The sequence below is a fragment of the Lissotriton vulgaris genome, chromosome 9 (assembly GCF_964263255.1).
Source record: "Lissotriton vulgaris chromosome 9, aLisVul1.2, whole genome shotgun sequence".
Classification (NCBI taxonomy): domain Eukaryota; kingdom Metazoa; phylum Chordata; class Amphibia; order Caudata; family Salamandridae; genus Lissotriton; species Lissotriton vulgaris.
Genome location: NC_141697.1, coordinates 330349569 through 330371218, shown reverse-complemented (window position 1 = coordinate 330371218; position 21650 = coordinate 330349569). Strand labels below are relative to the sequence as shown.

General features: G+C 43.9%; 1 protein-coding gene across 2 annotated transcripts in view; it reads right to left on the bottom strand.

Annotated features, from left to right (window-relative positions):
• The window catches only part of PPP4R3A (protein phosphatase 4 regulatory subunit 3A), a 309259-nt gene that overhangs the window by 168816 nt on the left and 118793 nt on the right, over window positions 1-21650 (bottom strand). For both annotated transcript variants that reach the window (XM_086937643.1, XM_086937644.1), the window contains exon 3: window positions 1162-1260. In XM_086937643.1, coding sequence (XP_086793769.1) covers window positions 1162-1260 — 99 coding nt within the window. The remainder of the gene's footprint in view (window positions 1-1161; window positions 1261-21650) is intronic.

Below are 21650 nucleotides of genomic sequence, written 5' to 3'. Positions count from 1 at the left end.
ATCTTAAAAATAAGTAACCCAATCTTGTGTCTCACTTCAAACACAAAGACTTTGGCTTCTTCAACCCCCCCCCATGTTTGAACTCACCGCTCCTCTAATCGCAACTCAAGTGTTTGATTTTAGCAATGGTTTTTTACAGAGGAAAAGATGCCTATGAAGTGGCCTGCAGTACCACATGAGGGCACACCTACAACATGACATGGGTGCTTTTAAAAGAGATTTTTAAAGTGGGTGGTGTCGTGGGGGAAGCAACATAGGGGGCAGGGGGTGGAGTTGAGTAACAAGGAGGGCACTGGGAAAAGTTGAGTTGGTGGGAGAAGCACATGGATAGAAAGAAACGCAAGTAGGACCAGAACACAAGGGTGGGGCAGCACGGAGAGGGCCGGGAAGAAACACAAGGGCAACAGAGAGAAGCAAGGAGTGCAGTGGAGGGAGAACAGAAGTACACAAGGGAGACAGCTGGAAAACATTCACTGTCATTGAGGGCCGAACCTTAAAGAAAAAAGGACAAGAATATAAAGGAAAACCTACACAAGCTAATAAATAATAAGGAAATGAATGATATGTCTGACTAATGGTAAGCAATGGGCAGGCACTAATACCACTGTAAGTTGACAATAGGTTTTTTCACTAGCAAACTGCCTTGCAAGAACCAAATAACAAGCAGCTAGCACAAATATTGAGCACAGCATGAAGAAAATGTAAAAAGTGTTGCATAAGTGTCTTACAATGTTTTCAATCTTCTCAGTGTGGCTTTTACAGAAAACTTTAATCAGCTTTCTGTGATGCATCGGAAACCAAATTTGTGAAAATCGTGTCACAGATTGGAGGTATAACATTCGGACTGTAATTTTAGTTTAATAATGCGTTCTTTATTCTAATGACAACACATCCATAAAAAGATGCAATGAAACAGTAATAAAAACCAATACAAACAGGTAAATTACACAACGAGTTAAGACAAAGCAAGATTCTAAGAACCTCACAAATATATGGCTATGTACCCCATCCCGCCAATATAACCTCTTAGCAATAGGGTTCAATCAATTCTTGATAACCTGTAAGCTGCCCGCAAAAAACTAATCACAATGAGGGTATGAGAGTCTGGTAGCAACTGTAGATGTTTGCCTGTCTAAACTTAAATATTAGTTTAAAACTTACCTGACATATCTTTTCCCAGATTTCATCACAGCCTGCTTTTTCTTGAAAACTAAGCGCCAAATCATAATTTTCAGCTTCAGACCACACAATCAAGGTGTCCTTAAAGAATCAATGAATACAAATTATGAATATTCAGTAAAAGATAAATATCTCATAGTTAAAGCAACTAGCAGCCACAGTTCATATAAATTGAATGTGTCCATTCAAATGTGCATGCAGAGCTGGACATCAAGCAACATAGCTAGTAGATCAGATCAAGTATGAAGGCTGGGTTGATACTTCTCTATGAAATATATACTTATCTAGCCACTTTTGACCTCCCACAAAAAACTCAATGAGAGCGGTTTTGGGCAGGGGAGAAAGTGACCGTCAATTAAAGTAATAAAAGTCATATCCTTCCGTTAGAAATGGGGGTCTCTAGTTGGCAGTGGCTTGCACCCTGTCCAAGTAGGGACCCTTATTCTAGTCCGTGTAGGGGAGTTACACACTCAAGATAAACCCTGCTCACCCCCCTTGGTAATTTGGCACAAGTAGCCAGGCTTCTCTCAGAGGCAATTGGAAAGCATTTGCACAAATATGCCCAGTAACGCAGTGAATTCCATAACAAACTGACACCACACCAGTTTAGAACAAGCATTTGCAATGCAATAGGTCTTGCATTTGCGAGAGTTTGCACTTTTGGCATTATAAATGGTGCCTATTATTTATGTGTTTTGAAAACCTGCAAGTGGAGCGTAAACACCACTTGCAGATTTACTAAACACAAATAAAAGGCATTGTCATTTACAATGTCAATAGTTCAAACTCTTGCAAATAAAAGACCTGTGTGGCACTCGCACTTCGGCTGTAAACATCGCAAGCTAAAGAGAGGGTGTCAGGATTGCTTCAAAAGTAAAGAAACAGAAAAAAAAAAAAATCACCCGCACTTTACCTTAAGGTGGTTAAAGCTAAAGCGCAGTTGCTGTGATTGTAACAAAAGTAAGCAAACAGGGGAAAAAAAGGCAGATGACTGCTTTTTTTCTTCTATTTGTTTAATTTTGCTACAATGGCAGCACCCGCGCTCAGGCTTTGAACATCTTAAGCTCAAGCACGGATACCGCGATTGCTTCAAAAGTAAGGGAATAGGGAAAAAAAGTGATTTAAAAAAAAAATCTTTACTTTTGAAGCAATCGCGACACCAGTGTTTTAGCTTAAGATGTTTAAACTTAAAGAGCAAGTTTCACTATAGTAAAAAAAAAAGTAAATCTTTTTGTACAGCATGCGGTCACATTCGGTGCTCACAAGGAACAAAAGGAAAGAGCAGCCGCCATTATTAGTGCTGAGGCGTGCCGCCCTAGTAAAATAAAAATCAAATAAACCGTTGAGGGAGAGTGTGTCTGAGAAAGTCCTTAAAAAAAAAGTACTTGGCGGCTGTAATTAAACATACAGGGTAACAACACATGTAACAGGGGGTGCCCTCATGGGAGGTTTCAAGAAGACAAAAGGAGGTACTAAGGAGTGACTACTAAGCTTATTGATTAATGATAGGCCACCAATTACAAAGGACAGGGACAGGAGCCAATTAAAAAGATGAGCGAAAAGTGGGTGAAGCTTCATACGCTTATACTCGAAGAGAGAGCACAAGCGCAGCCTAGGCGAGACTTAAAAATAATCAATCTGACAAAAGGACAAAAATTCAACATACAGAAGCAAAGATATCACTTTTAAAAGGTTAAGCAAGTCTTCAAACGGTGGTGTGCCCCCCCCCCCCCCCCCCCCCCCAGGGGTCCGTGGTAGCATTCAAGTCAAGTCATAAAATTTGTATAGCGCACTACATACCCAGAGGGTTTCAAGGCGCTTAGGAAGGGGAGGAGGATTATTTGTCAAATATCCACGTTTTAAGCTGCTTTCTGAACGCTAGGTGATTCTGGGTGAGGCGGAGGTAAGCGGGGAGTGAGTTCCATGTTTTGGCAGCCAGGTATGAAAAGGATCTGCCTCCCATGGTGGTCTTGTTGATGCGAGGTACAGTGGCGAAGGCTTGGCTGGAAGAGCGAAGTTGGCGGTAGGGGGTGTAGAAGGACAGTCGAGAGTTGAGGCAATCTGGTCCGATGTCGTAGAGTGATTTGTGTGCGTGGGTAAGCAGTCGGAAAGTGATCCTCTTATTGACGGGTAGCCAGTGGAGGTCTTTAAGGTGACCAGAGATGTGTTCGTTGCGTGGGATGTCTAATATGAGCCTGGCTGAGGCGTTTTGGATACGTTGTAGTTTCTTCTGGAGTTTAGCGGTGGTACCTGCGTAGAGGGTGTTTCCGTAGTCCAGTCGGCTCGTGACTAGAGCGTGGGTGACTGTTTTCCTTGTTTCGGAGGGGATCCAGCGAAATGTTTTTCTGAGCATGCGAAGAATGTTAAAGCAGGAAGAGGATACGGCGCTGACTTGTCTGTTCATTGAGAGTGAAGAATCCAGGATGACGCCAAGGTTCCGTGCGTGGTCTCAACCAAAGGGCATTTAAAAAGGCATGGAAACTGTGATTTTAGGAGCCATGGGGCAGAGGGCAGAGGTAAGTCGGTGTGGTGCCAGGGTCAAAATAGAACAAAAAAATATTCAGTAGCAGGTTTTAAGTTTTTTTTCTACTTCACGTGAACTGCATTGGGAAAGGCACTCATAATGGATGCAATCTCAGTTGGTTAATGCAATCGCTGCAGAGGTCTGTGTGTGAGAGATTCAGAGAATAAAATCCTGCTTGGTGTAGTGGGGAATCGTGACTTTTGTATTTTTAGTGCCGGTCTTTGGCAGAAACCACTGTGAATCTGCCATTATTTTAAAATGTTATTACACACAGCATAAGTAAAGGCTGCATGAAAATTATTTTGGCATAGATTTACAAAGACTTTGTGTTAAACAAGCAAAACAAGCCTGACGCAAACAGGAAACAAAATGTGTAGGTATTAACAATCCAGCGCAAATTACAATTTGCTCTGGATTATACCCAAATGTAATTCAAGGCTGCAAAGCTCCACTGTAGAGACCATATTTACTAACGCTTTGCAACAGGTCTACATTACTTTGTAATGCAAACCCGATGCAAAGTGTTATGCTGGGCATTACAATCCAAAGCAAGTCAGGATTTGCATTGGATAGTTTCCCAAAGTAACACAAAGTTTACAAACTGCCTTGCATTACTTTGCATCAAGTGCACATTCCATGGGTAGCGCAAGGGTATCTTTGCATAGGGACATTAGGGTGCATATTCCTTGATAGAATTAAAGCAGAGGGAATCCTTGCTGCAGAAGGGACAAAGTGATGTGAGCTATTTTTTCTGAAAGGTATAGAGCCTGTGTCAAGACTGAAGTGACGCCTAGGCATGGAGGGGAAGGGGTGAAAGAGGTACGTGTGACCGCCTGCTACTCAGGAATGCATATATCATTAGTGAAGTATTTGGTGTTGTATTGGGGCCCAGAAGTGTGTGGGGCTAACAACTCCCCAATTATGGGAAGCAGTGTTTGCTGATCAATTTCGGTTTTATTTCAAGCATTTAAGTCCCACTTTACTGGGGGTTATGAGCTACAAAAATAGTACCCCTGAAATGGTCTCACAAGTTCAAACCTCTGTGCTCAGCCCTACCTCTCCAGCTCTTCCAGTACTTGCCATAAAGTTTTGGAAGGTGCCAGACTTCAAGATATTTAGCTTAGGGGGGCTCAGCGCTACAGAGTTTGAATACCTCTTGCTGAAGAGGAGGCAAAGCACCAGAAACCAAAAGCAATGCGTTGGTTCCTTAGTCCCAGAAGAATGGAGGTGTCCGTTCTTTATGCAAACAGAAGTGTTGCATTGATTCCTTAATGTGAGGGGAGGTGAAGCATCAATTTCCAGACCTGCGGCCTCAGGGCCGTACTGTGGCTTTGTGGCAATGAAAACAGTGTCAAAGAACAATGGGTGTAAAATCCAGAAGTGCTGGGTCGATGCGGCGATGGCAGAGCAGGCGATGAGTCGACTTTCCAGTCACTAAGCAAGTGATGTGTCAACTTTTCAGCTGCCCAGCAGGGTCTGCGTTGAGGATGGGGCGGGTGCCACGGACAACAATGACATGATGATCAGGTTGCGGTGATCTTTCAGCCCCACGGCAGGCACCGTCGATCCCACAGCCACATGCAAGCATGCATTGATTCTTCAGCAGCACAGCGATGCTGGGTCGGAAAAACAGGCGCTGAGAGTCGATGCATGGATTTTTGTTGCTCTTTGCAGCAAAGCCACCTTCAAGAGCATAGAACTGGAATTGGCACCACTTGGCAGGTCAGAACTTGCAGCAGAGGAGATGAGGGGCTGCAAGTGAAGCCTTTGCTGGCCCTGAGACTTCTTAACAGGCAGCAAGCACACACAAGCCCTTGGAGAACCTTAGAAGCATGATACAGAAAGCAAAGTCCAGTCTTTTCACTGCCCAAGACAGAAGCAGCAAGCAACAGGTCAGCACAACACAGTAACAAGCACGATGGGAGCTCCCCTCCTACAGCATCTCCAGTTCTTCTTCTAGGCCAAAAAGTTGAATTGGTACCAACCCGGCAGAACTCTGAGATCTAGTAACCAATCACTTTTCGCACCTCCCAGAATTCCCACTACCACAAACGGAGGGAGATCCTTCTCCTTCCTTGCTCTAGCTTTTTGGAACAAACTGCCCCCACATCTACGCATCATAAATGATCACAACTGCTTTTGCAGGAAGTTAATGACATGGCTGTTTGACATCTAATTACATCAAACCAAGCTGATCTTTAGAGCTGTCCGCTAGCGCCATGATACTTTCGAGTGATATGTGTGCTAAATAAATATCCCATGATTTCTGATTTAATTCTTCTTGGCAGAATCTCCCCTTAGTCCAGAAGCATTCTAAAGTTATGGGGCCTTGCTCCAATACTTATATCAGTTTATGGCTTTTAAGTAGGCACATTTCAAAGTAAAGTCTTTGCAGGGGACAAGACTCAGCCTTTCCCTGACCTGGCTCCAGACGCACTACAAGGAAGTGGAGACATCTTTGTATGAGGATAGGCAGAACCCTATTCAGGTGTCAGTGATAACTCCTCCCACCACTCTAGCTCAAGTAGACCCATCAGCCTGGTGATGGGCCATCAGGATATGCAGGGCACACCTCAGCTCCTTTGTGAGACTGTCTACAGTGCATGCACAAACAGCCCAACTGTCACCCTCCCTTAGACGTCGATTCCACAGGCAGGAGGAGGCACAGAATGGCGAAAGCAAGAAAATGCCCCCTTTCCAACTGTGAATTTTCGAAAGATAGGGATGCACAGCTAACTTGTAATTATTTTCTTTTTGTTTGTCCATGAAAATGAATGCGTGCAGTTTGGCTGGTGCCATGCCCAAACGGCACCTGGGTAAATAACATTGACTGCTCGGGCATCATCTCCCCCGTCCAAACGCACAGATGGAAGATGCCTGCTAGGCTGTAATCTAGTGATACCAATTGTGTCCATAGTAATCCATACAGTAAACAATGCAGTTCAACTTAATTTCAACCTTTTTCCTCCACAGGCGGAGTGATTTTGCCAATTTTACCAGTTTCTAATGTTTAGGCTGGGCCATCCGAACCCCTTGCAAAAAACACAAAAAATCCAAATTCGTCTTAGGCAGTACTGTTTATTTTAAAACCGAACGCATTTCGGGCCGCTGGTGCGCTTCCTCAGGGGTCACTACAATGGCAAGTAAAATAAAATGACTATTAATATTTAAACTACTAACATAATAACTTTCACAAATAGTTATGCGAATAATTATACAATTGTTCAAAAATATTCCATACGGTGTAACTTGCTTTCTAATGTAATGCTTTAAGACAAAGTTGTCAAAATTCTCAACCGTTTCTTAACTTATTGTATTTCCCTCCCCCATACTTTCCCAACACCCATTGTTTGTCATCTCCCCTTCCTCGGCTGTAAACGTATTCTTAATGTGGCTTATAGTTCATTCACAGTGCTTTAATCTATTGCTTAATCCGCCAGACATGCATCTCTTTCCCTCTCGCTTCCCACCATACTCATACACTAACCAAACCAAATACCATCCGTAACCATATGTATTCTACATTCATCAACTACATAGTCTCTTACTCCCCACGCTATTCACTCCGCTGCCTCACCTCACATTTTGCCCCCTATCCCATGCACACCCCATTTCATTAAGTTATCTCTGCTCATAACAACCTGTGACTACATTCACCACCATCCAAACCTCTCTCACACTTCATCTTGATCCATCAACCCTTCACTCTGTTTTCACCCCCACATTCCCCCGTAAACTTAAAACAAATATAGCTCTTCTCTGACACTTCAACGCTAACTCACTCTCTGCACCTCATGAACCACTCCTGCAATTCACTATACTCTCGTGCCAATGAGTTACTCGCATAATTTACCTATTCATACACTCGCTCACAAGTCGACAATATTATCATCTTAACACTGCAATGCTAACGATCCATACCTGCCACATCCGTTGCAGAACAACCGGCCGCGTATTCTTTGTCAAACAAATGAGTATACCCTCCCTAGTTCCACCCCTTATTTAGTATGAAGTTTGGATGGAAGCTCCAACAGAAATGGGTTGTGGGAGATGGAGTCCATGGGATGGAAAAGTAGTACGTCGATGTAACGCTGCTGGCGGGAAATTCGACGTTCTGTTGACCAATGGTGAAGGGAAGTCACATTTAAATAAGGGGTGGAACTAGGGAGGGTATATTCATTTGCTTGACAAAGAATACAAAGCCACATTAAGAATACGTTTACAGCGGAGAAAGGGGAGAGGACAAACAATGGGTGTTGGGGAAGTATGGGCGATTGAAATACAATAAGTTGGGGAACGGTTGAGAATTTTGACAGCTTTACGTCTTAAAGCGTTACATTAGAAAGCAGGTTACACTGTATAGAATATTTTTGAACAATTGTATAATTATTTGCATAACTATTTGTGAAACAGTTATTATGTTAGTAGTTTAAATATTAATAGTCATTTTATTTTGCTTGTCATTGTAGTGACCCCTGAGGAAGGGCACCAGCGGCATGAAATGCTTGGGGTTTTAAAATAAACAGCACTGCCTAGGACAAATTTGCATTTTCCGTGTTTTTCGCAAAAGGTTTGGATGGCCCTTTCTAACTGTGGCATTTTCAAAAACGCAATTTAAAAACCAACATCACTAAAAGATGTATTTTTAAATTGTGAGTTCAGGGACCCCAAAATCCAAATCTCTCTTCCCAACTGGCATTTACACTTGCAAGAGGTTACAAGGCAGCTCTAATATACTGATGGGAGAGGTAGTCCTTGTAATAGTGGAAACCGAAATAAGCAGTATTTCCCCATCAGGACATGGAAAACATGGCAGTTCATGTCCTACCTTTTAAACACACTGCACCCTGCCTAAAGGGATACCATGGGCCTACCCAAGGGGTGTCATATGTAGTAAAAGGGAAGGTTAGGGCCTGGCAGGTGCACCCACTTGCCAGGTCGACATGGCAGTTTAAAACTGCACTCAAGACACTGTGGCAGGTCTGAGACATGGTTGCACGGCTACTCATGGGTGTGGCACAATCAGTGCTGGAGGCCCACTAGTGGCATTTGAATTACAGGCCCTGGGCGCACACACTGCCCTTTACTAGGGTCTTACCAGTAAATCAAAGATGACGATCGTGGAGAACTAATCACAATCACAATTTGCACAGAGAGCAAATGCATTTTAGCACTGGTTAGCAGTGCAGAAGTGCCCAGAGTCCAAAAACCAACAAAAACATTTTTTTAAAAAGAGAATAGGAGGAGGAAGGCAAAAGGTTTGGGGATAACTCTGCAAAAAGGGCCAGGTCTAACATCTCCCATCATCTGCCTTCAACAGTACTTATTTCCCTTTGAGGAAGAGACCAACGAGAAGCATCAAAAGCTCACAGATGTGATGAATGTCACTCATCGCCCCTTCCTGCTTTATCACGGACTTGAGTGAGGATCGTAGACTTCACTGCAAACAGTTAGAGAGAAGAGAAGCTACACTATGCAAAAAAGCCCACAACACAATCTTCTTAAAAAGCCCAGTTCCACCATCAATCAATGAGGCCCCTTCCTCTATCTAGTCCGATATTGTGCGGCATATGGGAAGTGCCTGGTTGAAAAAAATATTGACTGGAAGCATGCGTTTCCTCCTGTATGGATAAGTAACTTTCTTATTTATGTATACTTGGAAATCACTATTCATGAAATTATCCTTTAAGACTTTTAAATAAAGTAATTGGGCTTGTTCTACAATTTATTTAAAGCAGGGCACAAGATACAAATTGCAAAGGAACATTTGTTTTAATGGCACCTTTTTGAAAGCAGATGCAAAAATAATGGATGGATTCTTTCTTTTAATACTATTTCTCCAGCAGGGGATCTCCACTTAAAACATAAGTACTAAATAGCTCTGCCCATGTTTGGGATTGCTAAGCACTTCTTCCTAAGAACACATTTCTGTGTTACATCTGCACCTTGCTTCGGTGGCAGGAAAATTCTTAAAACAGGCTTCTATAGCTCACGCATTCTCTATTTTCCGGATTCTCACATCCCAGACAGACACAAGCACCGCAAGACCCTCTCAATGCAGACTTAAAAAAACACAGAAAGGCTTGCTAGACAGAAAGAGGTAAATATATCAGGGTACCATCTCTGACATCCCTGGAAAGGTCGCAGGTGCGAGCAGAGGATGTTCCCTCTAACAGTGATTCACAGAATGTACTGCTTCTGTACAGACAACTGTGAATTGTCTTACAACAATGAAGAGGCCACTCTTCCATTGGAATCAGACTCCAAATATTCAAGAGCCTACTCACCAACTAGGCCTCTCTCCAGGGGCGATTCCAGGCTCTTTTCCACCAAATCTGCCTTTCAGCACTCTGACTCCTCCACCTCCTACTCTTCCATCAGCCATCATCACTCGGAGCTCCAATAACAGCTCCTCTGCAACCGCAACCTAGATCTACCCCTTTAGCAGTTCCTTTAACCCCTTCACTGCTGGCCCGTTTCCACCCCTGTGCTGTAAACAAATGAACAGGGGCGGGCCATGATGAACCCCAGCCGTCATCAGCACACGAGCACCGTAGTGCATGACGGCTGGGGTTCGTCATCAGCATGCAAGGGGTTAAGGCGTTCCAAGTTGCCATCATGTCGTTCCAGGCCTCGCCACATTTCTAGGACAAGGCCAGAGTCTCTCAGTTCAAGATCTACGCAATCAAGGCATTTCTCTACAGGGGCTGGTTTGATTAAAAAAATGTGGACACTTTTCCACCTCAGAAGCCCAAGTACTCACCGAGAAAAAGTCCCTTTTGCCTTAGTCAATACAGTTTTCCGTGGTAGCACTTCAACTTATCAAGAGTACCCCCAGCCCATTGGGTCCTTGCCTACTTTCTTTGTGCCCCCCACCGCTCTCTCTCCATAGCTGAAACACCAACTGTGCTCCTCCCATTCTCTACTTCAATTCCACATGACATTTTTAAAGAATGTGGACAAGTATTGAGAACTAACGATTGAGAGTTCACTTTGTGTGGCAATAGTATTGATGGAAAATGTATTATTTGTGGTCCAGTGACTAAATATCGAGGGACAGAATATCGACTGTCCAGAATATTGATTCAAAAATATCAAGGGACAGAATAAAGAATCCCCATCAACAAACAGGTAAGTACTAAAATATCGAGTAAAAAATATCGTTAAAATATAGTTAACTAAAATATCAAATTTTTTAAATGTATTAAAAATAATATAAAGTAATTAAATAAACACAATTAAATAAAACAGCTAAAATAATTTAAAAAGCTTAAAATGTAACAATAATAAATGTAATGTGAAAAAGATTTTTTTAAACATATATTTACTTATTATAAAATTATTATTCTTAATTATAAAATATTTAACACATTATAAAAAATATATTTACATATATAAACAAACCTATTATATAAAAATAAATATATAAATTAAATTAAAGCAATACTTATGTTAATTAATAATTTACACTACATTAAATAACAAAATTAAAAACATTACATAGCTAAGGGAATACATTTTAGTATTAACACTCCAACAAGTGCAAATGTAGAGAATTTGTAGGATAGCAGCTGGGTACAAATTACTATTCCCACTCCAGTGAGTGCAACAGTAGGGAAAGCGTTGGATAGTGGGAGGGTACAAACTACTATTCCCACTCCAGTGACTGCAACACTAGGAAAAGAGTTGGATAGCTTAGGGCAGTGCTTCCCAAACTGTGCGCCGCGGCACCCCAGTGCGCCATGATGAGAAGCCCGGGGCCCCGCACCGTCACGCGCCATGCAGGAAATAGGTTGCAGCGGGCTATGAATCACTGAGTAGCCGGAGGTGTTAATTCACCTCACCGCTGCCGAGCCGGACGGAAGCTGCTGAGGTGAGAGGTGCACATCCGGGTCACTGCTGCACTAGAGATAAAACGCATCTGTTAACCCCACGTGAGCGACGTCCACCCTCGGACCACAGCTCCTGTCCGACGACGCAGCGAAGAGAGATTTGGTCGATAGATTTGCAAGCACGGTGGGCAAACAGGTAAACATTACCCTCATTAAACGAAGAGAAGGGCAGTGTGGGCGCGCTGGTAATCCTGTGATATGTTTCCATTCACCACCGAGCTGCCGCTGTGATAACTGCCCGAAAACACCAGCCAGCACCAATGGAATGCATCGTTTAAAGCGAATAGTAACCAAATACTTTTAAGTCCTAGACTGTTTGACCGAAAACATTTTTTTATAAACCTTCCCCGAAATGGTTTCACCAAATGGATAATCAGTAACCTTACAACTAATCCGCTCCACTTTCTTTAGGGGGTGATTACCTAATTTTCATAAACATCTGAGTCGTCCTTCGGTTCTGCTATACCAAACAAGAGTCTTCCCACAGCTGGGCCTTCAAACAGAAAGTATTTCTCCCATAAATGGTAATGTGCACACAGTCCTGGCACCCCCAACTTAACCCTTTGAGTCACACACAATGCTCTAGGCCAGTGTAAGCAAAGGTGTGTTGACGATATGTGAGGGCCAGAGGGATGGTCCATGAGCCTTATGCAGTAATCTTCAGGGACAGTGATGGGTTCTAACAGCTGGTAGTGGTGCTCTTCAGAGCTGGTTATGTACTAACAGCTATAAGATGAGGTCTCAGAGACTCTGGGTGCTGGCAGGGTGGCGATGAGGGTCTGTAAAGGCTGGCTGTGGCATTGCAAGGGACAGCTCTGAGTTTTACAATGTGCGATTTCAAAAGTTCAGGAAGGCGGGTAAGGGTGAACGGGGATTCATAACATTAAAGGAGGGCGCCACGTGCAGGATGCAAGTTGCCAAAATGCCTGCTGGTCCGGAAGACAAAAAGAAAGTACACTTCACTTACTCTGCCAGCGCGGACCCCATTGATGGTACAGGTGCGACAATTGCACTGGCACCACAGACAGTCCCGCGGCCGCAGACTGGTTCAGACACAGACTCCTGAGTCTCCGACCGACTGGACTGCTGGCAGCAGCTGAGGCAGTAGTCATCATGCTCACCACCAGCACAGTCAATTCATTACCGCAGCCGCATTTTGAGAGCTGCAGCGGCAGGCCCAAAACCTGCTAGCTGCGAAATTAGTGAAATTATGCCGCACAGCCACGCCCGCCCATGGCGCCTATGGTGATTGGGCACATTTAATCAGATTTGGCTTGAATCTTGTATCGTTTTTCACTTAACAAGTTTTTATTAAACATCGGTTATCTTTTTTTTTGTTACAAATATGATTATAATACCTCAATTGCATCCCAATTAATTTAAGGAAGACAACAGGAAGTACTCTCGAAGTCGGGCTTACATCTCGCGCACCGGTAAAAAATGGCAGGGAGCCACGGCCAACTGCCAATTAGGTCAAGGGAGCCACGGGCCAAAAAAGTTTGGGAACCACTGGCTTAGGGGTAAAAATTACTATTCCCACTCCAGTGAGTTCAACAGTAGGGAAAGAGTTGGATAGTGTAGAGGTAAAAAAGAACTAGTTACTTACCTGTACACTATGGTTCTCCAGTATTATCTTTCATAGATTCACATGCTTGTATCTTCCCCGTCGTCATGGTGGGAGTCTCCCGGTAAAGAATAACCATAGCAGTAGAAGAAAAAACTGCCGGGAAACCAGAGTAGTGAAACAATAGGTAACCTCTCCTCCTCATTATGTGGCCCAAACTACAGCCAATCAGCAGCCAGCACCAGCCTACACCATTCCCAGCAGAGCCACCATACCTCAGATTTCCTACCGCCCAAGAGTGAGCTATGCAGGAAACCAGAGATAAAAGGTGGTCTACCTAATGGAAACGGGGAGGTGGGCGGGCGCATGTTAATCTATGAAAGATAATACTGGAGAACCATAGTCTACAGGTAAGTAACTAGTTCTTTCTTCAGTATTCAATCTTTCATAGATTCACATGTTTGTATCAGAGTAGATAGCAGTCTTTGTAGTTAGAGCGTTTCTAGGCTAGACCCCTTTCTTTTCTCGGGGCTGTGTGCCATAAATAGGGGTAAAAATTACTATTCCCACTCCAGTGAGTGCAACAGTAGGGAAAGTGTTGTATAGCGTAGAGGAATAATTTAGTAGACCCAGTCCTACAATTTAATTAAAATTAATTTAAAAAAAATTAATTCTTTAAATTTAATTTACTTCCCACTATTTTCCACTATAAACGTCACCTCCAACATTCTAACAAATTAATTAACATAATTAGCAGTTCATTAGTTAAGCACAATTAACAAAAAAATAAAAACATTGATAGATTAACACAATTAACGGTATAAAATAATTGATATATTATATAATTAATAAAAATGTTTTTTCAAATATTTTAATAAACACCATACTCTCCTATAAGCACTCAACACACGCCTAAAATAATTGACATAATTAACATTCATACATTCATTATTAATAGTTATTTAATTACTTATTAATAACAATGTATGCAATTTACATTTTCAATTAATTAAAAACTTTTATTAATAACTTTTTAAATATTTAATAATAACTTAATTAACGTAATTAGCAATATCAATTATTCACCATAACAATATTAATAAATAATTATTTTGTATTTAAATCAAATGGCTTCCCACCCTATTCCCCTATAAACCCACAACCCGTTACGGTACTAATATACGCAAAAATAATTAACATATAATTTATTTTCTTAAAATTTTTTTTAACATACATTAACAAAATATTATATACTTTTAACCCCTTCGATGCTTGTGACGGAACCATTCCGTCATCAGTCACAGTTGGGCTGTGCTGATGACGGAATGGTTCCGTCACGGCCACACCCATTAACATAGGGGCCCAGCACAGCAGGATAATCTCTTTTGCAGCCAAGGTGTTAACACATATACTAACATAACGCAATTTAAAACATTCTATATTATGACATTCTATATTATCGAGACGAATGGATCCCTCGACCCCTCTCAGTCTGGCTTCCAAGCCAACCACAGCACCGAGACCGCCATCATCGCTGCCACCGATGACATCCGAGCCCTGATGGACAACGGAGAAACAGCGGCCCTCATCCTCCTAGACCTCTCCGCGGCATTCGACACTGTCTGCCACCGCACCCTAGTGCAGCGCCTCAGCTACGTCGGAATCCAGGAGAAGGCACTGGAATGGATCATCTCCTTCCTCGACGGACGGACACAGAGTCCGTCTACCACCGTACAAGTCAGAGGCCACCGAAGGCATCTGCGGCGTCCCTCAAGGATCCTTGCTGAGCCCCACCCTCTTCAACGTCTACATGAGCCCCCTCGCGGCCCCCCGCACGCCAACACAACCTCAACATCATCTCCTACGCTGACGACACCCAGCTGATCCTCTCCCTGACCAACGTCCCCGCCGCCGCCAGAGCCAACCTTCACGAAGGGATGAAAGACGTAGCCGAGTGGATGACGACCAGCCGCCTGAAACTGAACTCAGACAAGACGGAAGTCCTCATCCTGGGCTCCTCGCCCTCCACCTGGGACGACTCCTGGTGCCCCCCCCCGCCCTGGCACCGCACCCAAACCGACAGACCACGCACGCAACCTGGGCTTCATCTTGGACTCCTCCCTCACCATGACCAGACAAGTCAACGCCGTCTCCTCGTCATGCTTCAACATCCTGCGCATGCTACGGAAGATCTTCCGGTGGATACCCACCGAGACCAGGAAGACGGTCACCCAGGCCCTCGTCACCAGCCGACTGGACTACGGCAACGCCCTCTACGCCGGTACCACCGCCAAGCTCCAGAAGAGACTCCAGCGGATCCAGAACGCCTCAGCCAGACTCATCCTCGACATCCCACGACACAGCCACATCTCCGGACATCTGAGAGACCTGCATTGGCTCCCCGTCAACAAAAGAATCACCTTCCGCCTCCTCACCCACGCACACAAAGCCCTACACGGTCAAGGCCCGAGCTACCTCAACAACCGCATCAACTTCTACGCTCCCAAACGTCATCTCCGATCAGCCAGCCACGCCCTCGCCGCCGTCCCCCGCATCCGAAGAACGACAACAGGAGGAAGGTCCTTCTCCTACCTGGCCGCCAAGACCTGGAACTCCCTCCCTCCCGACCTGCGCCTGACCCAAGACCACCTTTCCTTCAGGAAGAAGCTCAAGACCTGGCTATTCGAGCAGTAGCAGCACCCCCCCCCCAAGCCCAAGCGCCTTGAGACCCTCCAGGTAAGTAGTGCGCTCTATAAATGTCTGTGATTGATTGATTGATTGATTGATTATAACATACTATATAATGCCATTCGATATAATGACATTCGATATTACTTAGCTATATGTTGATATACTGTATTAACTATATTATGTCCATTCTATATTCTGTCCTCTCAATATTTTTCATTCGATATTATGTCCTCTCGATATTTTGCATTCTATATTTTGGGTTTTTACCATTATTTTTACAGTATTGTGGAAAAGGACGAAAAGACAGTTTTTTATTGTAATTGTGAAGGCTACCATAAAAAACAAATGCCTAAAGTGAAAAAAGGAGCACCTCCAAATTTTGCATTCTTGATACTGCTGAAAAGAAATGTGACTTGTAATCCAAGTTCAGCATCATAGATATCTTCAATAAAATCATAATCAAAATATTCCCAAAAGCATACCGTGACAAAGGAACACTTCTTTTCATTCAAGTAGTATAAATTAATGTGAAGTGAAGAAAAAATGTACCTGCTAGGTAAAGGATGCAGAAGGTTAAAACAAATGTACTCCTCTAGTAAGGAGAAAGCAGATTCTCACTGATAGTCATGAATAGAGAACAGCAGGTGTATTTCTCCAATGTGGATTTCAAAATCAACAGTGAAGACAGAGAGGCTAGCATGGATGCACGAGTACAGCAAGGTCAACCAAAAAGGCTTTTTAACACTACTTGGTCGGTTCAAGGTGTCTGCTATGGCATCATCGTCTAAACCAGAGGTCTTCAAACTTTTGGATGCCGAGACCCCCCTGTCAACATTTTCAAACGTAAGGACCCCCTCCTGACAAAAATTTCTAAACCTCTAGGTTATGAGGAAGGTGAGGACCAAATTATGCGACAGGCTTGACTAAATTGTGTGAGTAGAAAATGTAAATAATGTTCTGTGATGCTGCGTATTTTGGGGTAGCCTTGCTTTAATATTTAGAATTTTTTCAAACACAGTAATACTGAGGAACGATTTCCCCCCATCAGTACCAGTTTATAACCAAAATACAGCAATTAACATCAGAAGGATGTCTAGTCAACCTCTGTGAAGGGCCTCCCAATCTGCAGGAATACGCGCTGCCACATTAGAAGCTCACCTGGCCATGGCCGGGAGCAGCAAGGGTACATTCAAACCGTGGCCGTCTTGTGCAGAGTTAAACAGTTTACCCATGCCCCTTTCCTCTCACCCCCTTCATTCCATCCCTCTCTTCTCTCCTCTCTCAACCCAGGATCCCTCTCCCACATTGCAGGCAGATGGTTATTAGCCCCAGGACACCTTCTGGTAACAGTAGCGCACTACAAATGTAAATAATAGCAGAAGCAGGGGATTCAGTAGACCCGAACTTCGGGGGGAGGGTAAACACTCCCAGCCAGGGCTTGTCGAAGCACTGGTCGCACACGGTGCAAAAGTCTTTCCACCTTATCCATGAATTCCCTCACTACCACTCACCAACAATACACCTCATCTCTCTATAGCACCTGTCTGACAAACATTTCATTTTTTTATAGCGTTACTCATAGTTTACTCACACTCAGTTCTGTGATGTGCATGGTACATCTTCTTTGTACCAGGCACCTTCTGCACTGTGTGGGTGACAAGAGTGCCCATGTGACTGCATGGTGAGCAATGCAACAGTGTGAGAGTAGGGTAAAAGGAGTGACTGCAGGGTGAGTGAGGTGACCATATGAATTTGGGTTCGGCTGTAAGTGCAGATTGGGACGAAGTAGTGCATGGTTAGTGATGGCCTTGTTTGAGTGAGCTACAGATTGAGCAGTAAGGGGGGGGGGGGGGGGACAGGTGAGTGGAGTGTCAAATGAGTGCAGGATGAGAAGTGTGCTTGTGTGACTGCAGGGTGAGGTACAGAGTGAACAATGCAAGCAAATTCTTAGTGCAAAGTGATCACTGTGAGAGCAGGGTGAGCGGGTGAATGGTGTGAGTGCATGGTGATTGGTGTGAGTGCATGGTGATTGGTGTGAGTGCACTGTGATCGGTGTGAGTGCACTGTGATTGGTGTGAGTGCACTGTGATTGGTGTGAGTGCACTGTGATTGGTGTGAGTGCACTGTGATTGGTGTGAGTGCACTGTGATTGGTGTGAGTGCACTGTGATTGGTGTGAGTGCACTGTGATTGGTGTGAGTGCACTGTGATTGGTGTGAGTGCACTGTGATTGGTGTGAGTGCACTGTGATTGGTGTGAGTGCACTGTGATCGGTGTGAGTGCACTGTGATCAATGTGAGTGCAGGGTGAACGGGTGATTGGTGTGAGTGCATGGTGATTGGTGTGAGTGCATGGTGATCGGTGTGAGTGCATGGTGATCAGTGTGAGTGTATGGTGATCAGTGTGAGTGCATGGTGATCAGTGTGAGTGCATGGTGATCAGTGCGAGTGCAGGGTAAACGTGAAGGCGAGAATGAGAAGTGAGTAGTCTGAAAGCAGGGTGCATTCCCAGAAACTTGAAGCGTAGGGTTTCAGATATAAGTTAAACTATTGCTATAATGGCATTCATCAGGGTTCGAGGGTGGAGGAAATAAATAATGTGCTGATCCTGCAACAAACTTCCAGTCTAATGATTAGGGTTACCAGCTTATTATTTTGATGGCCCAGAAATAAGCAGTCACCTACAGCTGTATTTTTTGCACTTATCTGTGAATACGTAGAACAGCAAATATGAATAGAAAGCACTTTTAATTGTGTTCTAGGGATGCCTCAATGATCAATGACTAATAATTAAAGAGAATAAAAACAGAAAAGTCACATAACTAATTAATACATACTTTTTTATTTATAACTCAATTTAGTGTCAAGAGCAGGTCTCTGCAGGATCTTTAAACAACACATAGCAGGCATGTTTCTTTTGGCAACACAACGTTATTTATTTATTTTATTTATTCAAAGTTTTATATAGCGCGAACAGGATCCTTACAGATATCAGAGCGCTTCACAAAGACAGGGAGGGGCAATAGGAGTAAACTGAGATAATGGGAACAGTATAATAGTCAGTGACATGGTAATAACATGGATGATAAAAACAAACATAAAACCAATCCATATATGATCAGGTAAATAACATGGTAACATGGTAATAACATGGTAATAACATGGTAAGTAACATGGTAATAACATGGATGATAAAAACAAACATAAAACCAATCCATATATGATAAGGTAAGGGAGTAGTATAGAGCAGCACAGGTCATTGATCCGACTACAATGGCGTACAGGTGGATCAGTAAACCAACGTGTATCATATCTTGGTCGGTAGTAAGAGAGTAGCGTAATAGTGCCCCCAACAAGTCAAGTATAGTGCCAGGGGATAGGCAGAGCAGCGGTACAAGCAATGCAGAGTCTCTGACCCAACATCTGTAGCGATCAGGAGATCTTGGCCAGAAGCATTGTTTTCACCTCTTTCTTGAAGAGTGCAGTGGAGGTGATTAGCCTTGTTTCAGGAGGGAGCGCATTCCAGATCCTGGGTGCCATTCCAGAGAAGGAGCGTTTGTAAGTTTTCGCTTTCCGAAATCTACGAGGTTTCAGGAGTAGATTTTTAGTACTCCTATTGGATCTCGAACCTCCTGATATAGACAGCTTTTGAGCGAGGTAGTTGGGTGCCTTGTGGTGCACGGCCGCGTGTGTCATAGTTGCAATTTTTAGCTGTATTCTGGCTTCAAAAGGCAGCCATTTTAGAGACTTTAGGTCTGGGGATATGTGCGAGTGCTTTATAGAGCCAGTAATGAGTCTCGCGGCAGCGTTCAGGGAGGCTCTTAAGGGTGCTGTTGTGGATTGTGGGAGACCGCTGAGGGTCGCAATTCCGTAGTCTATTCGAGGGATGACTAGAGCTTGTACAGCAGTTTGGAAGTCTTTGGCCGGGAGGAAGGGTTTAATTTTCCTCAGCGTGTTAATTTGGAAATTAGCTGCTTTTGTGGCTTTGCTGACGTGCTGCTGCATGTCGAGCTTGGCGTCGAGTGTGATGCCTAGGGATTTCGCCGAGTCCACGATGGTAGGTTGGACATTGAGTGCTGTTAGGTTGTTGAGCCAGGTTTGGGTGGTGGAGATTTTCGCCGGAGGTGAGATGAGTAGGAACTCAGTTTTTAGAGCATTCAGTTTGAGGTGATTATCGGCCAGCCAGGATTGGGTGTTAATAAGCGTGGAATTCAGCTGTTTGATATCTTCCGGGGACTGTAACTTTAGGTAGAGTTGTGTGTCATCAGCGTACATATGGAATTGAACATTGGATGCTTGAAGCAAGGTGGCGAGGGGTTCCATAACGAGGTTGAACAGTGTAGGAGAGAGGGTGGATCCTTGTGGAACCCCTAGATCTGCAGGCACAGGTGTAGATAGTACATTGTCGATCTTGAACCTCTGAGACCGGTTGTGAAGGAAAGACGAAAACCATTTGAGAACAGTTCCCGATAGCCCCATCCTAGTACTTAGCAGCTCCAACAAGTTCTCATGTTTGACCGTGTCAAATGCTGACGAGAGATCAAGAAGGATGAGGAGGCAGGACTCATTACGATCCAGAATTTGGAGGGCGTCATCAATTATGTGTGTCATAGCTGTTTCCGTGCTATGTTTCGCTCTGAAACCTGATTGATGAGGGTTGAGGAGGTCAAATTGATCAATGTGTTTTGTTAGTTGGAGTTGGACACATTTCTCCAACAGTTTGGCCAGGGTGGGGATATTGGTGATGGGCCGATAATTGTTTAGGTCAGACGGATCAGCTGTAGGTTTCTTGAGTATAGGCGTGACTTGCCCCACCTTAAGGGAGTCTGGAATGTGTCCTTGTTGCAAAGAGCTGTTAATGATCTTGGTCCAGAGAGGGAGGAGCAAGGGGATAAAGTCTTTTACAGCATTAGCAGGTAGAGGGTCTGTGAGGTGATTAGAGGGCTTCAAAGTGCAGAGCAGTTTGTGTATAGCTTCTTCCGAGTAGGTGTCGAAGTACTGCCAGGATGCCTTGTTTTTAGGTTGAGTGTCAGCCATTCTGGTGTAGTTGGAGTATCGATTTACATCCATGATGAGGTCATTTCTTATGTTGTCAGTCTTATGTTTAAAGAAAGCAGAGAAGGCTTCACAGTGTGGAGTGTCATTTGTTGTGCTATTTGATTGTGTGGGTTGTGCCTTTGTTTGGGTCTTGATTAGCTCGAACAGTTTTCTTGGCCTATTCTTCGCTTGGTCCAACTGGCGGCTGAAGAAGTCCGACTTTGTGCGCTTTATTTTCCTAAAGTAGGCATTTCTCTTGTTCTTGAGCTTTTTGAGATGCAGTGCTGAAGGGTCCGATCTCCAGGTGCGCTCTGCCATTCGCATATTACGCCTTTCGTCATTGAGACTGTCATCATACCAGGGGTTAGAAATTTTGGTGGAGACTCTCTTCAGTTGCAGAGGGGCGACTTCACTGACTATTGTATTCATAGAGTCAAGGTAGTGGTCAGTCAGTGATTGAACATCTGAGGCACCTGAAGGGGGAAGGAGGAGGTTGCCGATGTGGGGAGGTAGGGTGGAGGGGTTAAGATTCTTCAAATCCCTTTTCCATGTTTTGGATTTGATTGGTTGAGTAGGGTTAGGTTTAACTTTTTCGTTGATAAAGAAGGTGATAATGCGGTGATCTGACCAATCGCAGGGTAGAATCGCTTCCAGTTGAATAGCGTATTTCTTTTCATTAAATGCATTCTCACACTACAGCAGTAAGTGTAAAAATACAAATGTAAGGAATAGGCAGAGTGGGGGCCCAGGGGGTACTGAAACCAT